Below are 18,083 nucleotides of genomic sequence, written 5' to 3'. Positions count from 1 at the left end.
GAATGGACCAAACCATTTCATGTAAATAGAGGGGGGGGATATAATTTTAGATATATATATAGTACGGGCATGCCCTAGTATGAAGAATACTTATAAATTAATCAATTATCCAAACCCTACAGATGCAAATGACTTAATTAGATTTAGTGATTTATCACAATATATATTTTTAAAGAAAACAGCACGTTTTGTTAAACAAGTAAAATTTACAACCACAACACCTGGTTATACTGACCATACACCTTTCCTCATTGAATTTAACTACCTGCTTACAATTGAATTTTATAAAGAAGGACATATAGTTAATATGCGAATTAATAAATGGGGGTATGATATGCCTGATTTAGGGTATAATTGGTCTTTTTCAATAAACATAGAAGACCTACATGATTTTAATCAGTCTCGTAAAGAAGAATATTATCCACTTGGTGAGGATAAGGATTTATGTGGAAGTACAATTAATAAACAACAAATACATGGTTTTAAGAAAAGAAAAATATATGATAGTATAGCGATGGTTAGCATGACAAAGAAGGAAGGTCATGAGATAAGGATAGAAAGCCAAGGAATACAAACCAATTTGGTAGTGGGAAGATGGGGTGGTATTACCTGTCATAATATTAATCTCACATATATTTCTGATACATAAATGGCAGGAAGAAGACTACAAGAGAATTATAATTTTTGTATTCAAGGATACCTACAAGAAAAGGGTGCTCGGTATTACATACCTTATGATTTGGAGCATATACATGGGAATTTTGTCATAAAAAACTGGCCTTATACTGATATTGTTAAACCCACAAATAGAGACTTGTTTAAAGTATTAAATAAAAATGAACTTCTCAAAGTTATGAAATATAAAACTCTTTTAGAAATCGTCAACAAATCTTATTGGTATCCTATTATGAGAAAAATAATTATAGATACAAGAATATCTCAAAATCCAGATGAGTATATGTATAATATTCTTTGGGGTTTAAACTCAAGGGTAGCAAGGGATTAGGAAGGAGTTGAAGAAGAGAAGGAGAAAAGAGAGGAGAAGGAGGAAAGGGAGAGGGAGGAGAAGGAGGAGAGGGAGAAAAAGGAGGAGGAGAGGGAGAAAAAGGAGAAGGAGGAAGGAGAGAAAAGGGAGAAGGAGGAAAGAGAGAAAAAGAAGAAGGAGGAGAGGGAGAAAAAGGAGAAGGAGGAGAGGGAGGAAAGGGAGCAAAGAGAGAGGGAGGAAAAATATAAAAAGATGGAAATCAGTGAGATTCGTAAAAGATTGAGTGTATTAGAGCAAATAAATCAATCTCAACGCACCGAAGAGGAAATTAAAGAATTAACAACTCTTATGAAGATAATGGTTTCAAAAATAACAACGTCAATTTCTTCAATTTCAGGGAGGAGATTTAAACGAGAAAGTGGTGAAGAAGAAGAAGAAGAAGGAAAAGATTATGTGATTGATGATGTTGGTGTCATTGACTTTAGTTAGTTTTTATTTGTAAATAAATGGAGGAGAGAGTGAAGGCATTCCTTAGGATTCTTTATGTTTTAAAAATAAAGATTGAAATGTATATGTTGAAAACCAAAAAGGTTTTGATACTCTGTCGGAATTTTTCTGATAAATAAATATGAGTTATTGTCTCAAATGTAAAAAGAAAACTAAATCTAAAAATATCTCTTATGTTAAAGCTAAAAATAATAGAGTTTATCAAAAAGGAATATGTCAAGTATGTGGCTCTAAAAAGTGCCAATTCATCTCTCCTAAAAGAGGAGGAGACATACAAAAGTTTCTGTCAGGAAGTAAATTTACAACAACTGGAATTCCAGGGGAATTACACCTTCCAGGGTATTCTTTCTGTGGTCCAGGAACAAACTTGGATAAAAGATTAGATGAGGCTGACAATCCTAAACCTTGGTCTAAACCTACAAATAGGGTTGACGAAGTGTGTATGAAGCATGATATTGCTTATGGGAAAACCACTACGTTGACTGAAAAACATAAAGCCGACAGCGAAATGTTGTATAATTTGTCTTTGATACAAAATCCTACGTTGAGAGAGAAAGTTGATAGGTTTATTGTGAGAAATTTGATAAATGCTAAATTGAAACTTGGTCTTGGTTATTCCTCAAAAAACTATTAGGCTCTAATGATGTCATCAAGACTGAGGAGCTTTTGGCTGAATAATTACACAAACCTATAATCACAAAGTTTAAAAGAAGGAAGGTTTATTCTAAATACACCGACCACATATGGTCCGCTGATTTAATTGAATTGAATAATGACAGGGGATACAGGTATGCTTTAACCGTTATTGATTTGAGGAGTAGATTTGCCTGGGTTGTCCCTTTAAAAAATAAAAGGGGTGATACTTTAATGTTAGCCTTTAAGCTAATATTTGATCGGGATAAAAGGAAACCAAAGAAGTTATGGACTGATGAGGGAACAGAGTTCTATAACAAAATATTCATGAAATTTCTTAAGGGGAAGGGTATTAAATTATACAGCACCTTTAATGAAGGAAAGGCAGTTGTTATTGAGCATTTTAATCGTACTTTAAAAGAGAAATTATATAAAAAATTCACACAACTCGGTTCTCAAAAATGGGTGTATTTAATTCAGGATATTGTAGATAATTACAATAATACAGTTCATTCATCAACAAAATCAAAACCATCAGAAACATTTACAAAATTAGAATATGAAAAGGAGATTAATTTGAGAAAGCCCAAGTTTAAAGTTGGTGATATTGTAAGAATATACAAATGGAAAAGTCATTTTGAGAAAGGTTATACACAAAAATGGACTCGTGAATTATTTAAAATCATTGATGTAATGGATACAGTCCCTTGGACCTACAAATTATATGATTTAAATGGAGAAGAAATCTTGGGTTCATTTTACTCGCAAGAATTACAAAAAACACAAGTAAGCAGATAATACCCTTGAAAATAATAAATAAATAAATAAAATGTAATGGGGATACGTTTTTAAATCTGTGAACCCCAAACACAGAATCCCACAACTTTTTAGTTGGGGCTTAACTTTTGTGTGTGTATAATGGGGATACGTTTTTAAATCCGTCAACCCCAAACACAGAATCCCTCAACTTTCCAGTTGGGGCTTAACTTTTGTGTGTGTATAATGGGGATACGTTTTTAAATCTGTGAACCCCAAACACAGAATCCCACAACTTTTTAGTTGGGGCTTAACTTTTGTGTGTGTGTGTATGTGTGAGTGAGTCATAATAATATACAAACCCTAACCCAACCCCAACCCAACCCCATCCCTAACCCAAACCCATCCCTAACCCAACCCCATCCCTAACCCAACCCACCCATCCCTAACCCAACCCCATCCCTAACCCAACCCCATCCCTAACCCAACCCCATCCCTAACCCAACCCCAACCCTAACCCTCACATTCAAAATCCCAACCCTAACCCAACCCCATCCCTAACCCAACCCCATCCCTAACCCAACCCATCCCTAACCCTCACATTCAAAATCCCAACCCTAACCCAATCCCATCCCTAACCCAACCCCAACCCCAACCCTAACCCTCACATTCAAAATCCCAACCCTAACCCAACCCCATCCCTAACCCAAACCCATCCCTAACCCAACCCCATCCCTAACCCAACCCATCCCTAACCCAACCCCATCGCTAACCCAACCCCATCCCTAACCCAACCCCAACCCTAACCCTAACCCTCACATTCAAAATCCCAACCCTAACCCAACCCCATCCCTAACCCTCACATTCAAAATCCCACCCAAACCCTAACATAATCTTTCTTTTCTTCTTTTTTTAAATACGTTTTTTTTTTTTTTCCTCTTCCTCCAATTCTGTCTTTCAAGGCTTTCAAGTTTGAAGAAGTAGAAATGGGAAGAAAGAATTTTCCAGCATTTTCTTCCTCGAACTTTCTTGATATTGCTTAAATCAAGCGTCATTAAATAAAGAACATTGTTCATTGCTTTAGAATCCAAAGAGTCTCCAAGAGGAACCCCACAGGTAGAGTCTCCAAAATAAAACCAACTTTCCAAGTTCCCAAGGTATAACCACATTCCTGTTGAGCCTCCAAGATAGGTATCACATTCCGAGTCATCAAAACAAAACCCCCATTCCGAGTCTCCAAAAATATAACCATCTTTCCAAGTCCCCAAGGTAGAACCACAATTTTCAGAAATATTGGGGGTTTCCGTGATAAGTCTCACATAGTATAACTGCGGACCATCAGGGAAAACTTCCCTTTCCCAATTTTTTAGGGTTTCTATGATGTGTCTCACATAGTATAACTGCGGACCATCAGGGAGAACTCTCCTTGCCCAATTTTTTAGGGTTTCTATGATGTGTCTCACATAGTATAACTGCGGACCATCAGGGAGAATTCCCATTTCACAATTTTTTAGGGTTTCTACGATGTGTCTCACATAGTATAACTGCGGACCATCAGGGAGAACTCCCCTTTCCCAATTTTCAGAAATTTGTGGGTCTCCAATGTATGACTTGTATTCTGGCTCATCAAGGTAGAACTTGTTCAGTGGGTTTTGTTTTGATAACTCACAACAAGTATCATCATGGTAAAACTCTTTTTCAGGATTTTGTGGATCTCCAAGGTATAACTCTTTGGCTGGGTCATCAAGGTAGAACTCGTTCTGGGGGTCTTGGTTGTTCAAAATGTCTTCAAACAAAAAAATTACTTCATCCCAAGTTGTGTTAAAAGCAGAATTTTCATTTCGTATCTCAGATACAATTTCCTGTGAAAGAAAATAACAATGTATTAATTTAATACAATATTTTTATTTGTATAAATCAAGCTCTATGAATATTAAAATAAACTTTGTTAACTCTTACACGAGTCTCATCTAAAAAAAAAAAAAAAAAAAAAAAAAAAGTAAATTAATAATTAATTAAATAAATAAATAAATAAATAAATAAACAAACTTACCTCCATTGATGAGAGGTTCGAGTCCAGTTCATCAATCTGAAGGTTGAGTTCTACACAGGTAGTAGGACTCCAAGGAATAGCAAAGTTATCCCATTCCATTTCGGCATAGTAGTCCATTCTCAAGTGAAGCAGAAAGCGTTTGAAAAAGCCTGTGTGGTTGGTGCCTTTTATAAGGACTGGGTGTGTCATTTCCTGTGGAAATTCCCTGGGCGTGTCTTAACTGGAAATGATGTGATGGGAATTCCCTGAAAATGATGTAATGTATTACCTGGAAATGATACAATGCTAAAGAGTTTATAAAGTGGGTGGGGCTTAGCAAAAGTGGGTGGGGCTTAGCCAAAGTGGGCGGGGCTTAGCAAAAAGTGGGCGGGGCTTGGCAAAAAGTGGGCGGGCTTCACAAAAAGTGGGTGGGACTTCACAAAAAGTGGGCGGGGCTTACCGAAAGGGGCGGGGCTTACCAAAAAGTGGACGGAGCTTAACAAAAGGTGGACAGAGCCTACCAAAAAGTGTGTGGCACTGGAGGCGCTCAAACAAGAACATTGAGGGAGGTTTACCATTTTATCTTAGCTCAGTTAAAATATCTTAATAAAGAACCAAACTCAAACATATTTTTTGTTAATATATTAGATGGTGAAGAGAGTGGCAAGAGAATTAAATTATTTCCCACGCATAAACAAATATTTGTAGGGTCGTTGTTTGAGTGGGCCAAAGATGATTCACCAGATGATATTAAGAGTAAAAGGTTAAAAGGTCCATAAGGTCAGAAGGATCACAGGTTCACACAGAAGGACCATTGTTTAAGTGGTCTAATGAATAAGGATAACATGTCAAAAGGTTAGAAGGTTCGTAAAGAACAGGGTGAGAGAAATAGAGGTGTTTAGGGGCAATGAGGGAGGGGAAAAATTAACATGTAAGTCAATGGGAAAATGAGAGTGTCCCAGAAGCAACATATATACACTACTTATGTAGCAGCCTCAGGTCATTCACTCTATGCTAAGTCTGCCAGGATTTACCTGCAAATAATGCACAGCTTAGAACAGGACTATCCAGATGTGCACCGTAAGTTTACTCAGGGCTTCCATGTCGCCCGAAGAAGTAGTAGAGCTTGGGCTGGAATTTCCTCAGACCTGATGATTGAGCAAGTACTCATGAGAAGTATGAAGACCAGCGGGGGGTTAACAAGAGGAAGAGGAATGACAGAGCAACAACGGTTAACGTGGCTTTTGTCCATGCCGGCTTGTTCGGAGACGAACAGATCGATGCAAGAGCTCACTGGAGTGCAGTACAGCACAGGTGAACAGAACAAAGAGATGGGCAAAACCAGGCAGCATCGCGACATGCAAGATACAAGTACACTACAGGTCGCTCTAGTTGACAGAAATCCTTTCAAGTGTCATCCATCCCTCAGGAACATAATGACGTGTCAACGCTGGCAGTAAGGTTGATGTCGACAATGCCAAGCTCATTGGAGACAAGATCATGCACTCCATGACAAATCAGTCAGTTGTCCACTACACGTTCAAGCGCAAAGACCAAGCCACCACATTTCTGAAGGCCAGATCATCTGTGCGAGTTGGTAAAGACCAGGTACAGATAGACCCAGAACTGCTATTCCAGCGTCTCATCATCATCTCAAAATCTGCTGAAGATAAGGAAGAGATGTTTCGCTTTGAGTTATGCCCTCATCCACCTGCGCTGTTTGATGAAAAGCTGATGCTACGTGAAGCCCAGAAGTCCGTACTCGGAGATGCTATCTGGTCTAAACTTGAACCAGGTACCATAAAGTCAATCAGCGAAATCCAGTATGTCTTGGATGGTGGAAGTCTGCTGCACCGTATACCATGGCCACGTGGTTCACCAACATATCGAGAGATCTGCATGCTCCACTGTGACTATGTTACAAGAAAGTACGGAAAGGCCATCGTAATATTTGATGGATATCTTGGTCAATCAACCAAGCACATGACCCACCAGAGGCGAGCAGCAGGTAGAGGTGGACCAGAAGTGACTTTCACTGATGACATGAAGTTGACCATGAAGAAAGACATCTTCCTGGGAAACCTCAACAACAAACAGAACTTCATCAACATGTTGAGCAGATACCTCCGGCTTTCTGGATGCCAGACCCATCATTCCCAGGAAGATGCTGACCTGCTAATCGTCCAGACCGCAGTCAGTTCGGCGAACATGAGGAACACAGCCCTTATAGGAGAAGACACAGATCTGATCGTCCTACTCTGCTTCTACGCAAACCTAGAAGCACACGACTTGTTTATGTATAGTCAGGCAAAATCCACTACAAAACCAAACCACATCTGGAATGTGAAGTCCATGAAACGTCAGCTAGGTGCAGCTGTGTGTGAAAGCATCCTATTCATACACGCAGTATTGGGATGTGACACGACGTCTCGACTGTACGGCCTTGGCAAAGGAGCGTCACTGAAGAAATTCATGATGAGCACACTCTTCCAAACTCAATCCCAACAGTTCTTGGCTGAGGATGCATCACCAGATGTGGTCGAGGCTGCAGGAGAGATAGCACTCGTGTGTCTCTACAAGGGTAAACCTGATGAAAGTTTGGATTCCCTCAGGTACAAGCGGTTTTGTGAACAGGTCGCAGTCAAGACTTCGAAGATACTCCCACAGACCTTACCGCCCACATCTGCTGCAGCGAGATATCACAGCAGACGGGTGTATCTGCAAATACAGCAGTGGAAAGGAAACAACAGCCTACAACCAGTGGATTGGGGCTGGAGAATGAGCGACGGCAATCTTGTTCCTGTTATGACCGACCTCCCTCCAGCACCTCAGGATTTGTTGAATGTTATCCGGTGCAACTGTTCGACCGATTGTGGTTCCGCACGGTGTACATGCCGCAAGAACAACTTGGAGTGTTCTCCTGCTTGTGGTCAGTGCCGTGGATCTGGCTGCACCAACTCCGTCCTGGACAGTTTCAGCGACGACGATGACGAGGAAAATGATGATTAGGTAGTGGACTGTTGTTATAGACTGTTACATGCAGCTGAATTAGTTAATTGTGGACATTTTTTTTACTTTTAAGCGAATCCTTGACTTCCGACAGTATTTTATGAGTCAGTATTATTAGTTTCTCTATATGTGATTTTATTATGAGTTTGTGATTTTAATCAACAAAATGTGCCATAATTCTGAAACAGTCATGACAAGTGATTCATGTATTTGCATATCAGTGATCAGTATTTAGCTATTGGGAATTTTGTTTACGTGCTTATTTTTTTGTTCCGTACGGGCCGTACTGGGGCTGTAACATGCTGTAATTCCTGATATTAAAAGTACTAGGGCATGCCCGTACTATATATAAGCTAGGACGTGCCCGTACGTGGGTGCCCGTTCCTTGCCAAAAAAAAAAAAAAAAAAAAAATTTGTGTAGGGGTGTGTGTGTGTAAACATCCTAGGGCGTGCCCGTACGTGGGTGCAAAAAAACATGCGTGCAAACAACAACAACAAAAAAAAACTTTGAAACCACGTGGCAGTAACGACCACAGAACCCCCCCCCCCCTCTATTTACATGAATGGTTTGGTCCATTCGCAACGACCACAGAACCCCCCCCTCTATTTACATGCAATGGTTTGGTCCATTCGCAACGCCAAAGCGAACGGCGAACGGCTAAATCGCCATAGCTCGGTAAGTACGTGTCCGATTAATTTCAAACCTTGAAAAGGCACATCCTCGGGTCCCCAGCAATATACCTGGCAAGTTTAAAGTATATCGGACCCGTGGTTGTCGAGAAACAGCGGTCACAGACAAACAAACAAACGTACAAACGTACAAACGTACAAACGTACAAACAAACACACAGAGATTACTGGAATTATAGATAGATAATTATATACCATGTGCTCGGAATGTATCGCAAAATGTGAACAAATCGTACCGCAAAAGGATGAAAAGGGGGGTCCATGTACCAGTGATTTTGACAGACACCCCATATTTTTAGAGCTTTAGACTTTTGATATGTTATCTGGTATATATTACTGCATACAATTTCGCACTGATATATGTGTTGCAGTTTTTTCCTATCTGGCCCCATATTTGGGTTAAATGGCTTGGACTACATATGGCGCAAGTTAATTGTGCAAATGATACATGTTATGAAAACACTGCACTTTCTCGGTTTAGACATTGCAGCTGCCACAAACATTATGTATAAGACAGTATAGATGCAATAAGATGCTCGATTACATCATTGTATACGTGCAGCTCCGAAGAATCGGGGGACATTCGGTCAACATCTCGGCCAAATGATAACTGCATGTGATCTTGGTGTGAACGGCCTTTGCCCTTGTGCTGCATAGTGATAGCCCCAACGGAGATGGAGACAATGCCATCCAACATTATGGGCAGAGTGCCGGGAGCGAGCGGGTGCACAGATGCCTGTAACCGGCGCGATTGGCCCTGGGGTGGACAATGCAAGAATGAGGAAGTACCAAAGATTAAGGACAATGGAACACCCCAAAATGGTCAGTGTGCAACAAACCCCCCTCCCCACCCCCCGTCCTCCACACCCGCGACTCCTCTCCTCGCCCACGGTTGCTAAATTCTTACTGTTCTCATCAACAAAATTGTTTGATACGAAACCATTGCAAAACAATGGAACATGTAAAACCTTAACCTGTAAAGCCTCACTAACCTTCTGATGTGCTGCTGTACCTGTTTCAATTGAAAGATCCCTCCGGTGCCAACTTCACGCGATGGCTGCACGTCTACCGGCATGTACACGCCATTCTCATTCATCTCCTGAACCTGAACCCAGAGAGCCAAACGTCGTGTGACCTCAGCCCACCTGCACACATCAATGAGGAAGGTCAGGAGGAGTAAAATACAAATCCACAGAGTGGCAGGTCTGACCTGAAATCGCAAATGGCCGTGCATAAACAACAACAACAACAACAACAACAGGCATTTTAAGGCCATTTTCCCTGCTAGAGCGGTTTTCGCTGCTGCTAGATTTTCCCTGCTTGGGCGTGCAATGTGCGACATAGTACGAGGAGGCGATTTAGCCGTAACCACACAAGCCCATGCAGGTACCACAACAGGATGGTGGTTTTAGTCAGATTTGATCCTACAGAAGAACAAATACAGGACAAGCATGCTGCTCAATGAGACGTCTCACAGCTTTCCAAGGAGGATCTCCCATCCAATTACAAACCAGGAATCCAGGACCAGCTTCTCACATAAATTAGCTTCTAAGATCTGACAGATCAGGTACGAGCTGTAAGCCATAGCTTGATAATTGCCGGAATCAAACCTCTCACTTTTTAATTGGTGACTCAATTATTTAATTATCTCATTTCCAAATTACTGCTAAACGATAAGTTTTTTCTTCCGATTCATGTTCAAAATAAAACATTCAATTGAAAGCAAGTTGGTCTTTGATCATAAACTGACGTTTGTAGACAAACAGAAGTGAACCAATTGCTTGACCCCGCTTATCGCTTCGCATGCATGGGGACATCATACGTGTGTTTCTCATACAGTCAGACTACGTCCTGCTTTGGTCTCTCGGATTCAAACTAAACTCCAAGTGTGAATCTTATACCGTCAAAAGTATGTACATTCAAAACATGAGGCCTGGATACATTAGTGGTGACGTCATGTCCTGCATCAATTTTCTCATTGGATACCAAGCCTTGCACCTAAACGGTGGTTATACCAAGCCTTGCACGTCATTCACGTACAAACTCCAGGTCTTCGGTGAAGTGCATTTCAGAAACAGAACAGAAACCAAACCAAGCAGGACCAATGTCCCATGGCATTACTCCTCACCGGTCTTGCAGTGATGAGGATTTCTCTTGTCGTGCGCTGTAATCCCACTGTGCAATGCGCCCTGCCCAGCCTTGACGATGTCCCCACACCTCAATAGCCAGTGCACCATCAGCCAATAACTCGACAAGCTCTTCCGTTACCGGAAATGAGAAGTCCTGGTTTGCCACAAAGCATACTATCACACATATGTTCCGTGTTCCCTCGATACAGAAATTATTATTTATATATATATATATACACAGTCACGTGAAAAAGTAAGTACACCCCATGTAAAGTTTTGACTTTTTCAACATATTTCAACATACAGCTATTTGATCTTCATTTCAACAATATTGATAGATAAAGGTGATATAATATAACAAATATCATGAAACATTTACATTTTGTAGTCCATTGTATAATTTAAATAAACATAAATGCAAATTTCGCATGTGGAAAAAGTAAGTACACCCCTACATTTATCACTACTTCAAATACCTAAATTTAGAATCAGGTGCACCAGTTCAGGTGCAAATGATTACAACATCGTTAGAGAGGATCTTGGAGGAACCTGTCTTATTTAAACCTCAGACATTTAGTTTGGTTTGCTCTTTGTTGTTGAAGTGTGCGGCGTCACCATGCCTCGATCAAAAGAGCTCTCTGAGGCCTTCGGAAAGAAGGTTATATATGCCTACGAGTCTGGGAAGGGATTTAAAAAGATCTCCAAACAATTTGAAATCAATCATTCGACTGTGCGCAAGATCATCTACAAGTGGAGCAGATTCCAAACAACTGCCAACTTGTTCAGGCCAGGCCGCCCCAGCAAGTTCAGACCGAGAGCAGACTGCAAGATGCTGAAAGAAGTCTCTAAGAACCCCAGAATGTCATCACGGGACCGACAGGTAGCTCTTGCCACTGTTGATATCAAAGTGCACGAGTCTACCATTAGAAAGAGGCTGCACAAATTTGATCTATATGGGAGGTGTGCCAGGAGGAAACCTTTGCTGTCCAGAAAGAACATCAGGGGAAGATTAAAGTTTGCCAATGAACACTGAGGCAAAGACCAGCACTTCTGGAACAATGTGCTCTGGACAATGAGTCAAAGGTAGAGCTATTTGGCCACAGTACCAGAAGACATGTTTGGCGAAAACAAAAGACAGCATTTGACCACAAGAACCTGATACCAACTGTAAAGCATGGTGGTGGAAATATTATGGTTTGGGGCAGCTTTGCTGCATCAGGGCCTGGGCAGCTCACCATCATGTAATCCACTATGAATTCTTCATTGTACCAGAGGGTGCTTGAGGATAATGTGAGGCCATCTGTCGGAAAGTTGAAGCTCAACCGAAGGTGGACCTTGCAACATGACAATGACCCTAAACATACCAGTAAATCCACCAAGGAATGGCTGAAAATAAAGAAATGGAGTGGTCTGGAATGGCCAAGTCAAAGTCCAGATCTAAGTCCCATCGAGATGTTGTGGGGGGATTTGAAACGAGCTGTGCATGCAAGAAATCCCTCAAACATCACACAGCTGAAAGAATTCTGCATGGAGGACTGGGCAAAAATTTCTCCCAGTCGATGTCAGAGACTGGTAGGCAGTTATAAGAAACGCCTACTTGAGGTTGTTTCTGCCAAAGGGGGCAATACCACCTATTCGAGCCAGGGGTGTACTTACTTTGTCCACATGCGAAATTTGCATTTATGTTTAATTAAATTATACAATGGACCACAAAATGTAAATGTTTCATGATATTTGTTATATTATATCACCTTTATCTATCAATATTGGTGAAATGAAGTTCAAATAGCTGTATGTTGAAATATGTTGAAAAAGTCAAAACTTTACATGGGGTGTACTTACTTTTTCACGTGACAATATGTCATGATTAATATTCCATCCTAAGTATACTTTAAACTACAATCAACCAATTCCTGTCCTCTTGCCTCTACATTTGCGACCCTACCTCTGAGTAGTCGAACTTCACAGATCCTTGCAGACGAATCCCAGGAACATCAGCCTTGCTGGGTGTATCAGCGTCGATAATTGGCGGCACAACAATGGGGGTTGGCTTGTTCCAACTCTGGTATTGGCAAAACACAAAGTGGGACAGATCCGCAGGCAGGCCCACAGCCTCTCGGATTCGCACCTACATGCACGCATATGGGAAAGACAGACGTTCACTGTCTATTGTCATCAGGAGATCAGATTGAAAAGTTCTCCTTCAAAGCAATCCAGGCAAGTTAGCAAATTATCGCCCTCATCTTAAATTTCAAGAACATAGCAGTTAGTTACTTCACAAAATGAAGAAATTCCACCACATATCTCTCTCCTTCCCTCTATCTCTCTCAGTCCAAACCTCCATCTCTCCCCCTGTCTGTCTCACCTGAAACTGTAGATGTCGCTTGGGACTTCTTTCATTTTCGTCATCACTTTCAAGGCTTCCAAATGAACTATCATCATCGTCGTTGTCATAATCGTCATCATAGCTTGCCTCCAGCACTGGGCCAGACAACCGAGTCAGCTCCACGTGCAGCCGTCCACACACCTGCGTCAAACATGAACAGCGGAAACTCAGTCTTTGTTGACAACTTGTCAACTCGAGGAGAAAGTTAACAAGAAGAAAGAGCATTACCTCCCCATGCTGACTTAGGATTGGCACTCCATACTGCAGCTTCACATCGTCATAAAAGAGACACTCGAGGAACACGTTAGCAACTCCAATGAGTGTGTGATTTGCCTGAACTTCAAAAAATGGGTCATCTTCATCTTGTAACCCCTGTTCAGAATAGGACACAAAAACAAGTGAGCAGGTAATGATGGAAATGTCCAACAAGACCAACTGGGAAGCATTCATACCTGCTGAGGCAAAATAGGTCTCAGGGGAAATAAATAATAAGCATTTCACAGGTGGTATCAAGATGTTCCACAATAATTACACATTTATTAAATACTGTTGTGGTTTTGCAATAAAGAACACCCCCTCTAGTTAATTACATGACAACATGTAGCCTGCAGTCGTCAGTTATTTATTATTAAATGTAAAGATTCGCTCCCTTCCCATTGTGCAGTAATTAAAGCAGATATGCGTCGAGTTAGGCAGGATTCCAACCACTCGTATGGTTGAACGAAGACGTTGGTTCGTTGGCGGGGAGAAACAATCCACATGACCAACCGCGACAGTGGTAGGCGGGGAATGAAACCGTCCAAAAAGGAGGCGGGGAATGAAACCTTCCAAAAGGAGGCGGGGAATGAAACCTTCCAAAAGGAGGCGGGGAATGAAACCTTCCAAAAGGAGGCAGGGAATGAAACCTTCCAAAAGGCGGGGCTGAATGACCACACATGACTAAAAGCTACCAATGGGAGACTGTGGAATCTTCGAGAAGAGGACACCACCTGATAAAGGTCCTTGCCCATCGCCCTTAGGGCTCTCTCTCCTCGTTTGTATTTCAAGCCGACCGTCCTACGAGCTGGTTCGTCCGTGCTGCGCTTCTCCTTCGTCCTCGAGCTCGTTCGTCATCCGTGCTGGTTCGTCGTCTGTGCTGACCTGACCCCTTTGCGGCGGATCATCCTCCGTGCGATCCTCCTTCGTGCTGTCTGTTGGATCGAACCGTGCGCCACGCGCGGAAACTGCCGGACCCAAGTCATCGTCCGCACGTCCACCAGTATGAGTCTAACTGGTGTGCGATTCATTCCATGTGTGTGTGCGAGTGTGCCAGGTGCCGATGTTGGGATTAGATAGGTAAGGATTGTTAAGTCTGCTTCTCGTCCTTTTTTCTGTGCAATTGTAAATAAAAGACGTGTACATTTTGTTTCCTTTCGACCTGCTCGTGTGCGTGCTTTAATCCATTGACCCAGCATCGTCCAAAACCAAATCCGGTTGCTCAATTAGGCCCGCCGATCACGCAGGGTAAAGCCGCAACCCACACCGTGCGATCCGCTCGGCGCACTTGATGGGAACGCGAAGGGTTCAATCCCCGGTCTTCATGGCCACGTGGTCTCGCAAGGTATTCGGGTCACGATCGATAACCCTTCGATCCGTGATTGGGAGATTGGCAATTGAAGTTGCTACGCAACCTGCCGACGCGAGTTTTGCCGTGGTCGACGGCCCGTGGACCCGGGGTCTGTGGGGAGACAGGGTCTAAACCCCACCCTTAGTACGTCGATAGACCCTGGGATCCACAACAATACATTAAAACAAAGCCGATAGGTGTTCCTGCTCAAAATAATGCTCCCCGCCACAAGCTGAAACATCTCCTTTCGGTGCACTATATATAAAACCATGATGGAAAACTTTACCAGAAGTGACATCCACAAAGACTTTAGAGATGATAGTTTTGGGCATTCTTTTTATGCATTAAGTAGAGAGGAGATTGTAGTAGTAGCAAAGGATGAGATGACTATTGTAGTTATAAAGTCAAGTATGGAACAAGATGCAGGATGTCTGGTGTAGTGCACAACACCTGCGCGTTGCCTTGACGGCACTCTTGATACCTATCTCTCATATCAACCAGTCGGTTTTCCAACTTGTCCAGGGACCACAGCTGGGAATTGAAACCCTTCCTCCACACCTGCACGGCTGGTTCGCTGACCATGGTACCTCGCTGTATACACACACACACACACACACACACACACACACACACACACACACACACACACACACACACACACACACACACACACACACACACACACACACACACACACACACACACACACACACACACACGAAATGCACACTACTCACCTCAGATCCAATATGTCAGTACTCGGCTTAATCAGGATAACATGAAATAAATTCATGAACGAAAGAGCATATACCACAAAATCAAGCCAGGTAAATGATGTAAAAGGCACAATGCACATCACATGGTCACAGCACGTAGCTAAACGGCTCTGCCCAACTGTCTTGTTACATATCCACCTGCAAACGGTGCCAGGAATTTCTGGAATGCTCACAAGGTTGGCTTGTGGCAGCCATTCGCAACTTCAAATGCCTCAGAATGATTACGCTTGAAGTTTGAGTCTTGTTTTAAAAGTTGCATTTATTAACCAGATCGAGCAGCATCATGTGTTACGGAAGATTGTATAGTGATGGATTTTTCACAGCAAAGGACAATGATGCAAAGGCCTCTCAGAAGATAACAACCCTCAGGGGGAAGATGCACACATCGGCATTGGGTCAAGCTATTAATTCATACATGAAATTGATCATTCCACCGACATGGCATATGTTGCAGGTGGAAACGTGGCAAAACCCATTTAGATAAACCAGCGAAAAAAGGAAAGCCACCCACCCCAGTGCATTCCATTGGTCAGGAAACCAGGAAAGCTGGCCCACAAAGCCCCAAAACAATCAGTCCTGGCAGACTTCCAGAGTGAGTCCCCGTTTCAGCTATACACGGTTGCCAAAAACAAAGCCGTTGAAAGCAGTTATGAGCATAAACAACAAACACGACCAGAAAGCCTAAAGAGAAAGTTTAGGAGTGGGCCCGACCAGGTAAATCATGAGCTGTGCTCAACAAAGCAGCTGCGACGCAACTGGATCAAAATGTGAAAATAGGCTTCTCTTGCAAAAGACTCCATTCATCCATAATTAGAATTGAAAGCTCAAAAAAGAAAACAAATAAAAATATGCGATACCAATTTCGTCAGATTGGTACGAGTCAAAGCAGGAAGAGAAAGTGATGTCGGATGTTCCAACAACGTACTTTTGAGTTCGCGCTGAGACTATCTGCAGCGATCTGCAGTGTCAGCTGATAGTCTGTATCGACCCCCATCTCTTCGGCCAGCATGTTGGCTTCACGAACCAGCTCGTTGGCACGCACAATTTGCTTCCGCAGATGTATCAGACCTAGCCGAAAATTTCCATCCCTGTGAAAGCAGCAACAGGTAGAATGCAACGCTCATACACGCACGAGTCTGCTTCGCAATAGGTCTGAGTGCAATCATTGGAAGGAGCACGAAATCATCCACATCAGCTCATCGTTTACACCACCTGTGGAGCCCATCTGGTTTTCTGCACAACATCCTCCACCAAATATACTCCTCAGCAGATAGCCATGTCCGAGGGATTCATTATAGAGCTCCTGTCTAGCACCAAAGCACGAGGCACATGGCAAAGAAGGTCACCAGGTTCTGCCCTGAGCATAGGACAATGGACTCCAAACAGTGGACTTTCCAAAATCCATCCATTTTCACACTCTCTCAACTCCCCCAGACAATGGACGTTCCAAACTCTGCCTATGGGATCCAACTCCACACATGGCTCCCTGATTTCCTCTACTCTCGTAACCAATGCGCGGCTCTCAACGAAAACCTTTCATCTCATCTCAATCAAAGCTGCATTGCCTAAAGGAAAGTTCTGGGCTCCGTCTTATTTCTGATCTGCATCAATGATCTCTCTAACTCTCCGGGAAAATCATGTACGAATTTACCAGTGACTCCACACTCTATCATAACATCCCTCATCCTCCAGATAAGCTGGCTCTTCCCTCTCGGCAGATCTTGATAGAATCGCAAGCTGGTCAATCACTTGGAATATGACTTTCAATCCTCAAAAAATCCCCACACTCACGCTGACTCTCCATAAGGACACTCTGGCAAAACTTGCGATTGTTCTTAACAATCTTCTTAAAGTTATTTCGGCCTCACTATCAGCCAAAATCTTTCCTGGACAAACCACATTTCTAAGTTGTAATCCAAAGCCATTCACTGACTGGGAATCCTCAATCATGCAAAGTCCTTCCTTGGCATACCTGAGCTCTTAACTACCTTCAAGGCATTCAGCCACAGCTTGATGTGGTAACGCGCTCACCTCTGGGCTGGCACCCCTGCCTCTCGCCTTGCTCAGCCTGATGCCATGGAAACCAAGGCTCTCAAGATTATTGGAATCTCACAGGATGAATCTGAGTCTATGTGCTTGTCACTTTCCCATTGCAGACAGGTCAGTGGTCTAGCACCCTCTGCCATTTCAGCGCTCTGCCCCCTCCCATCCCCCCAACCCCCACCCAGGTTGGGTCGGGTTCACATGTTTTGCCAGCAAGACCCTTCCTATTTAAATCCAGGATCATTGATCACCTCCACTCATTCATTCCTCTCTTTTCCCATCTGTGGTCCAACTTCCACATTCTCTTCAATCTCATTCTTCCCTCCCTATCTTCAAGACAGCTGTTCACCACCATCTCACATCATCCCCATCCAAAGCCATGATCTTTTCTACCCCCATTAAACCTCCACAAGCCCACCACTTTCCAAGTTTCCAGTTTTTCCTTGCTATGTGTTTGCTTCTGCATCAATCCTGTCCACCCCATGTGTCCTCCCGTGGCCTCATTCTTCCCCACATCCTTTATTTGTCCAA

At 42.7% G+C, this 18,083-nt stretch overlaps 2 protein-coding genes across 2 annotated transcripts in view; both read right to left on the bottom strand.

Moving 5' to 3' along the window:
* Positions 1-18,083, bottom strand: part of LOC137412855 (kinesin-like protein KIF13A) — a 232,334-nt gene that overhangs the window by 121,595 nt on the left and 92,656 nt on the right. Inside the window, 8 exon segments of the mRNA XM_078782869.1 lie at positions 9,157-9,369; positions 9,625-9,757; positions 10,741-10,895; positions 12,687-12,869; positions 13,107-13,268; positions 13,356-13,499; positions 15,184-15,324; positions 16,435-16,597. Coding sequence (XP_078638995.1) covers positions 9,157-9,369; positions 9,625-9,757; positions 10,741-10,895; positions 12,687-12,869; positions 13,107-13,268; positions 13,356-13,499; positions 15,184-15,324; positions 16,435-16,597 — 1,294 coding nt within the window.
* Positions 1-18,083, bottom strand: part of LOC144893208 (uncharacterized) — a 301,836-nt gene that overhangs the window by 252,369 nt on the left and 31,384 nt on the right. The gene's annotated exons all lie outside the window — the stretch shown is intronic.

The sequence above is a fragment of the Myxine glutinosa genome, chromosome 8, assembly GCF_964187855.1.
Source record: "Myxine glutinosa chromosome 8, kmMyxGlut1.1, whole genome shotgun sequence".
In the NCBI taxonomy this organism is placed as follows: Eukaryota; Metazoa; Chordata; class Myxini; order Myxiniformes; family Myxinidae; genus Myxine; species Myxine glutinosa.
Note: the sequence above shows the minus strand (reverse complement) of the source record. Positions and strands in the feature narration are given on the sequence as shown.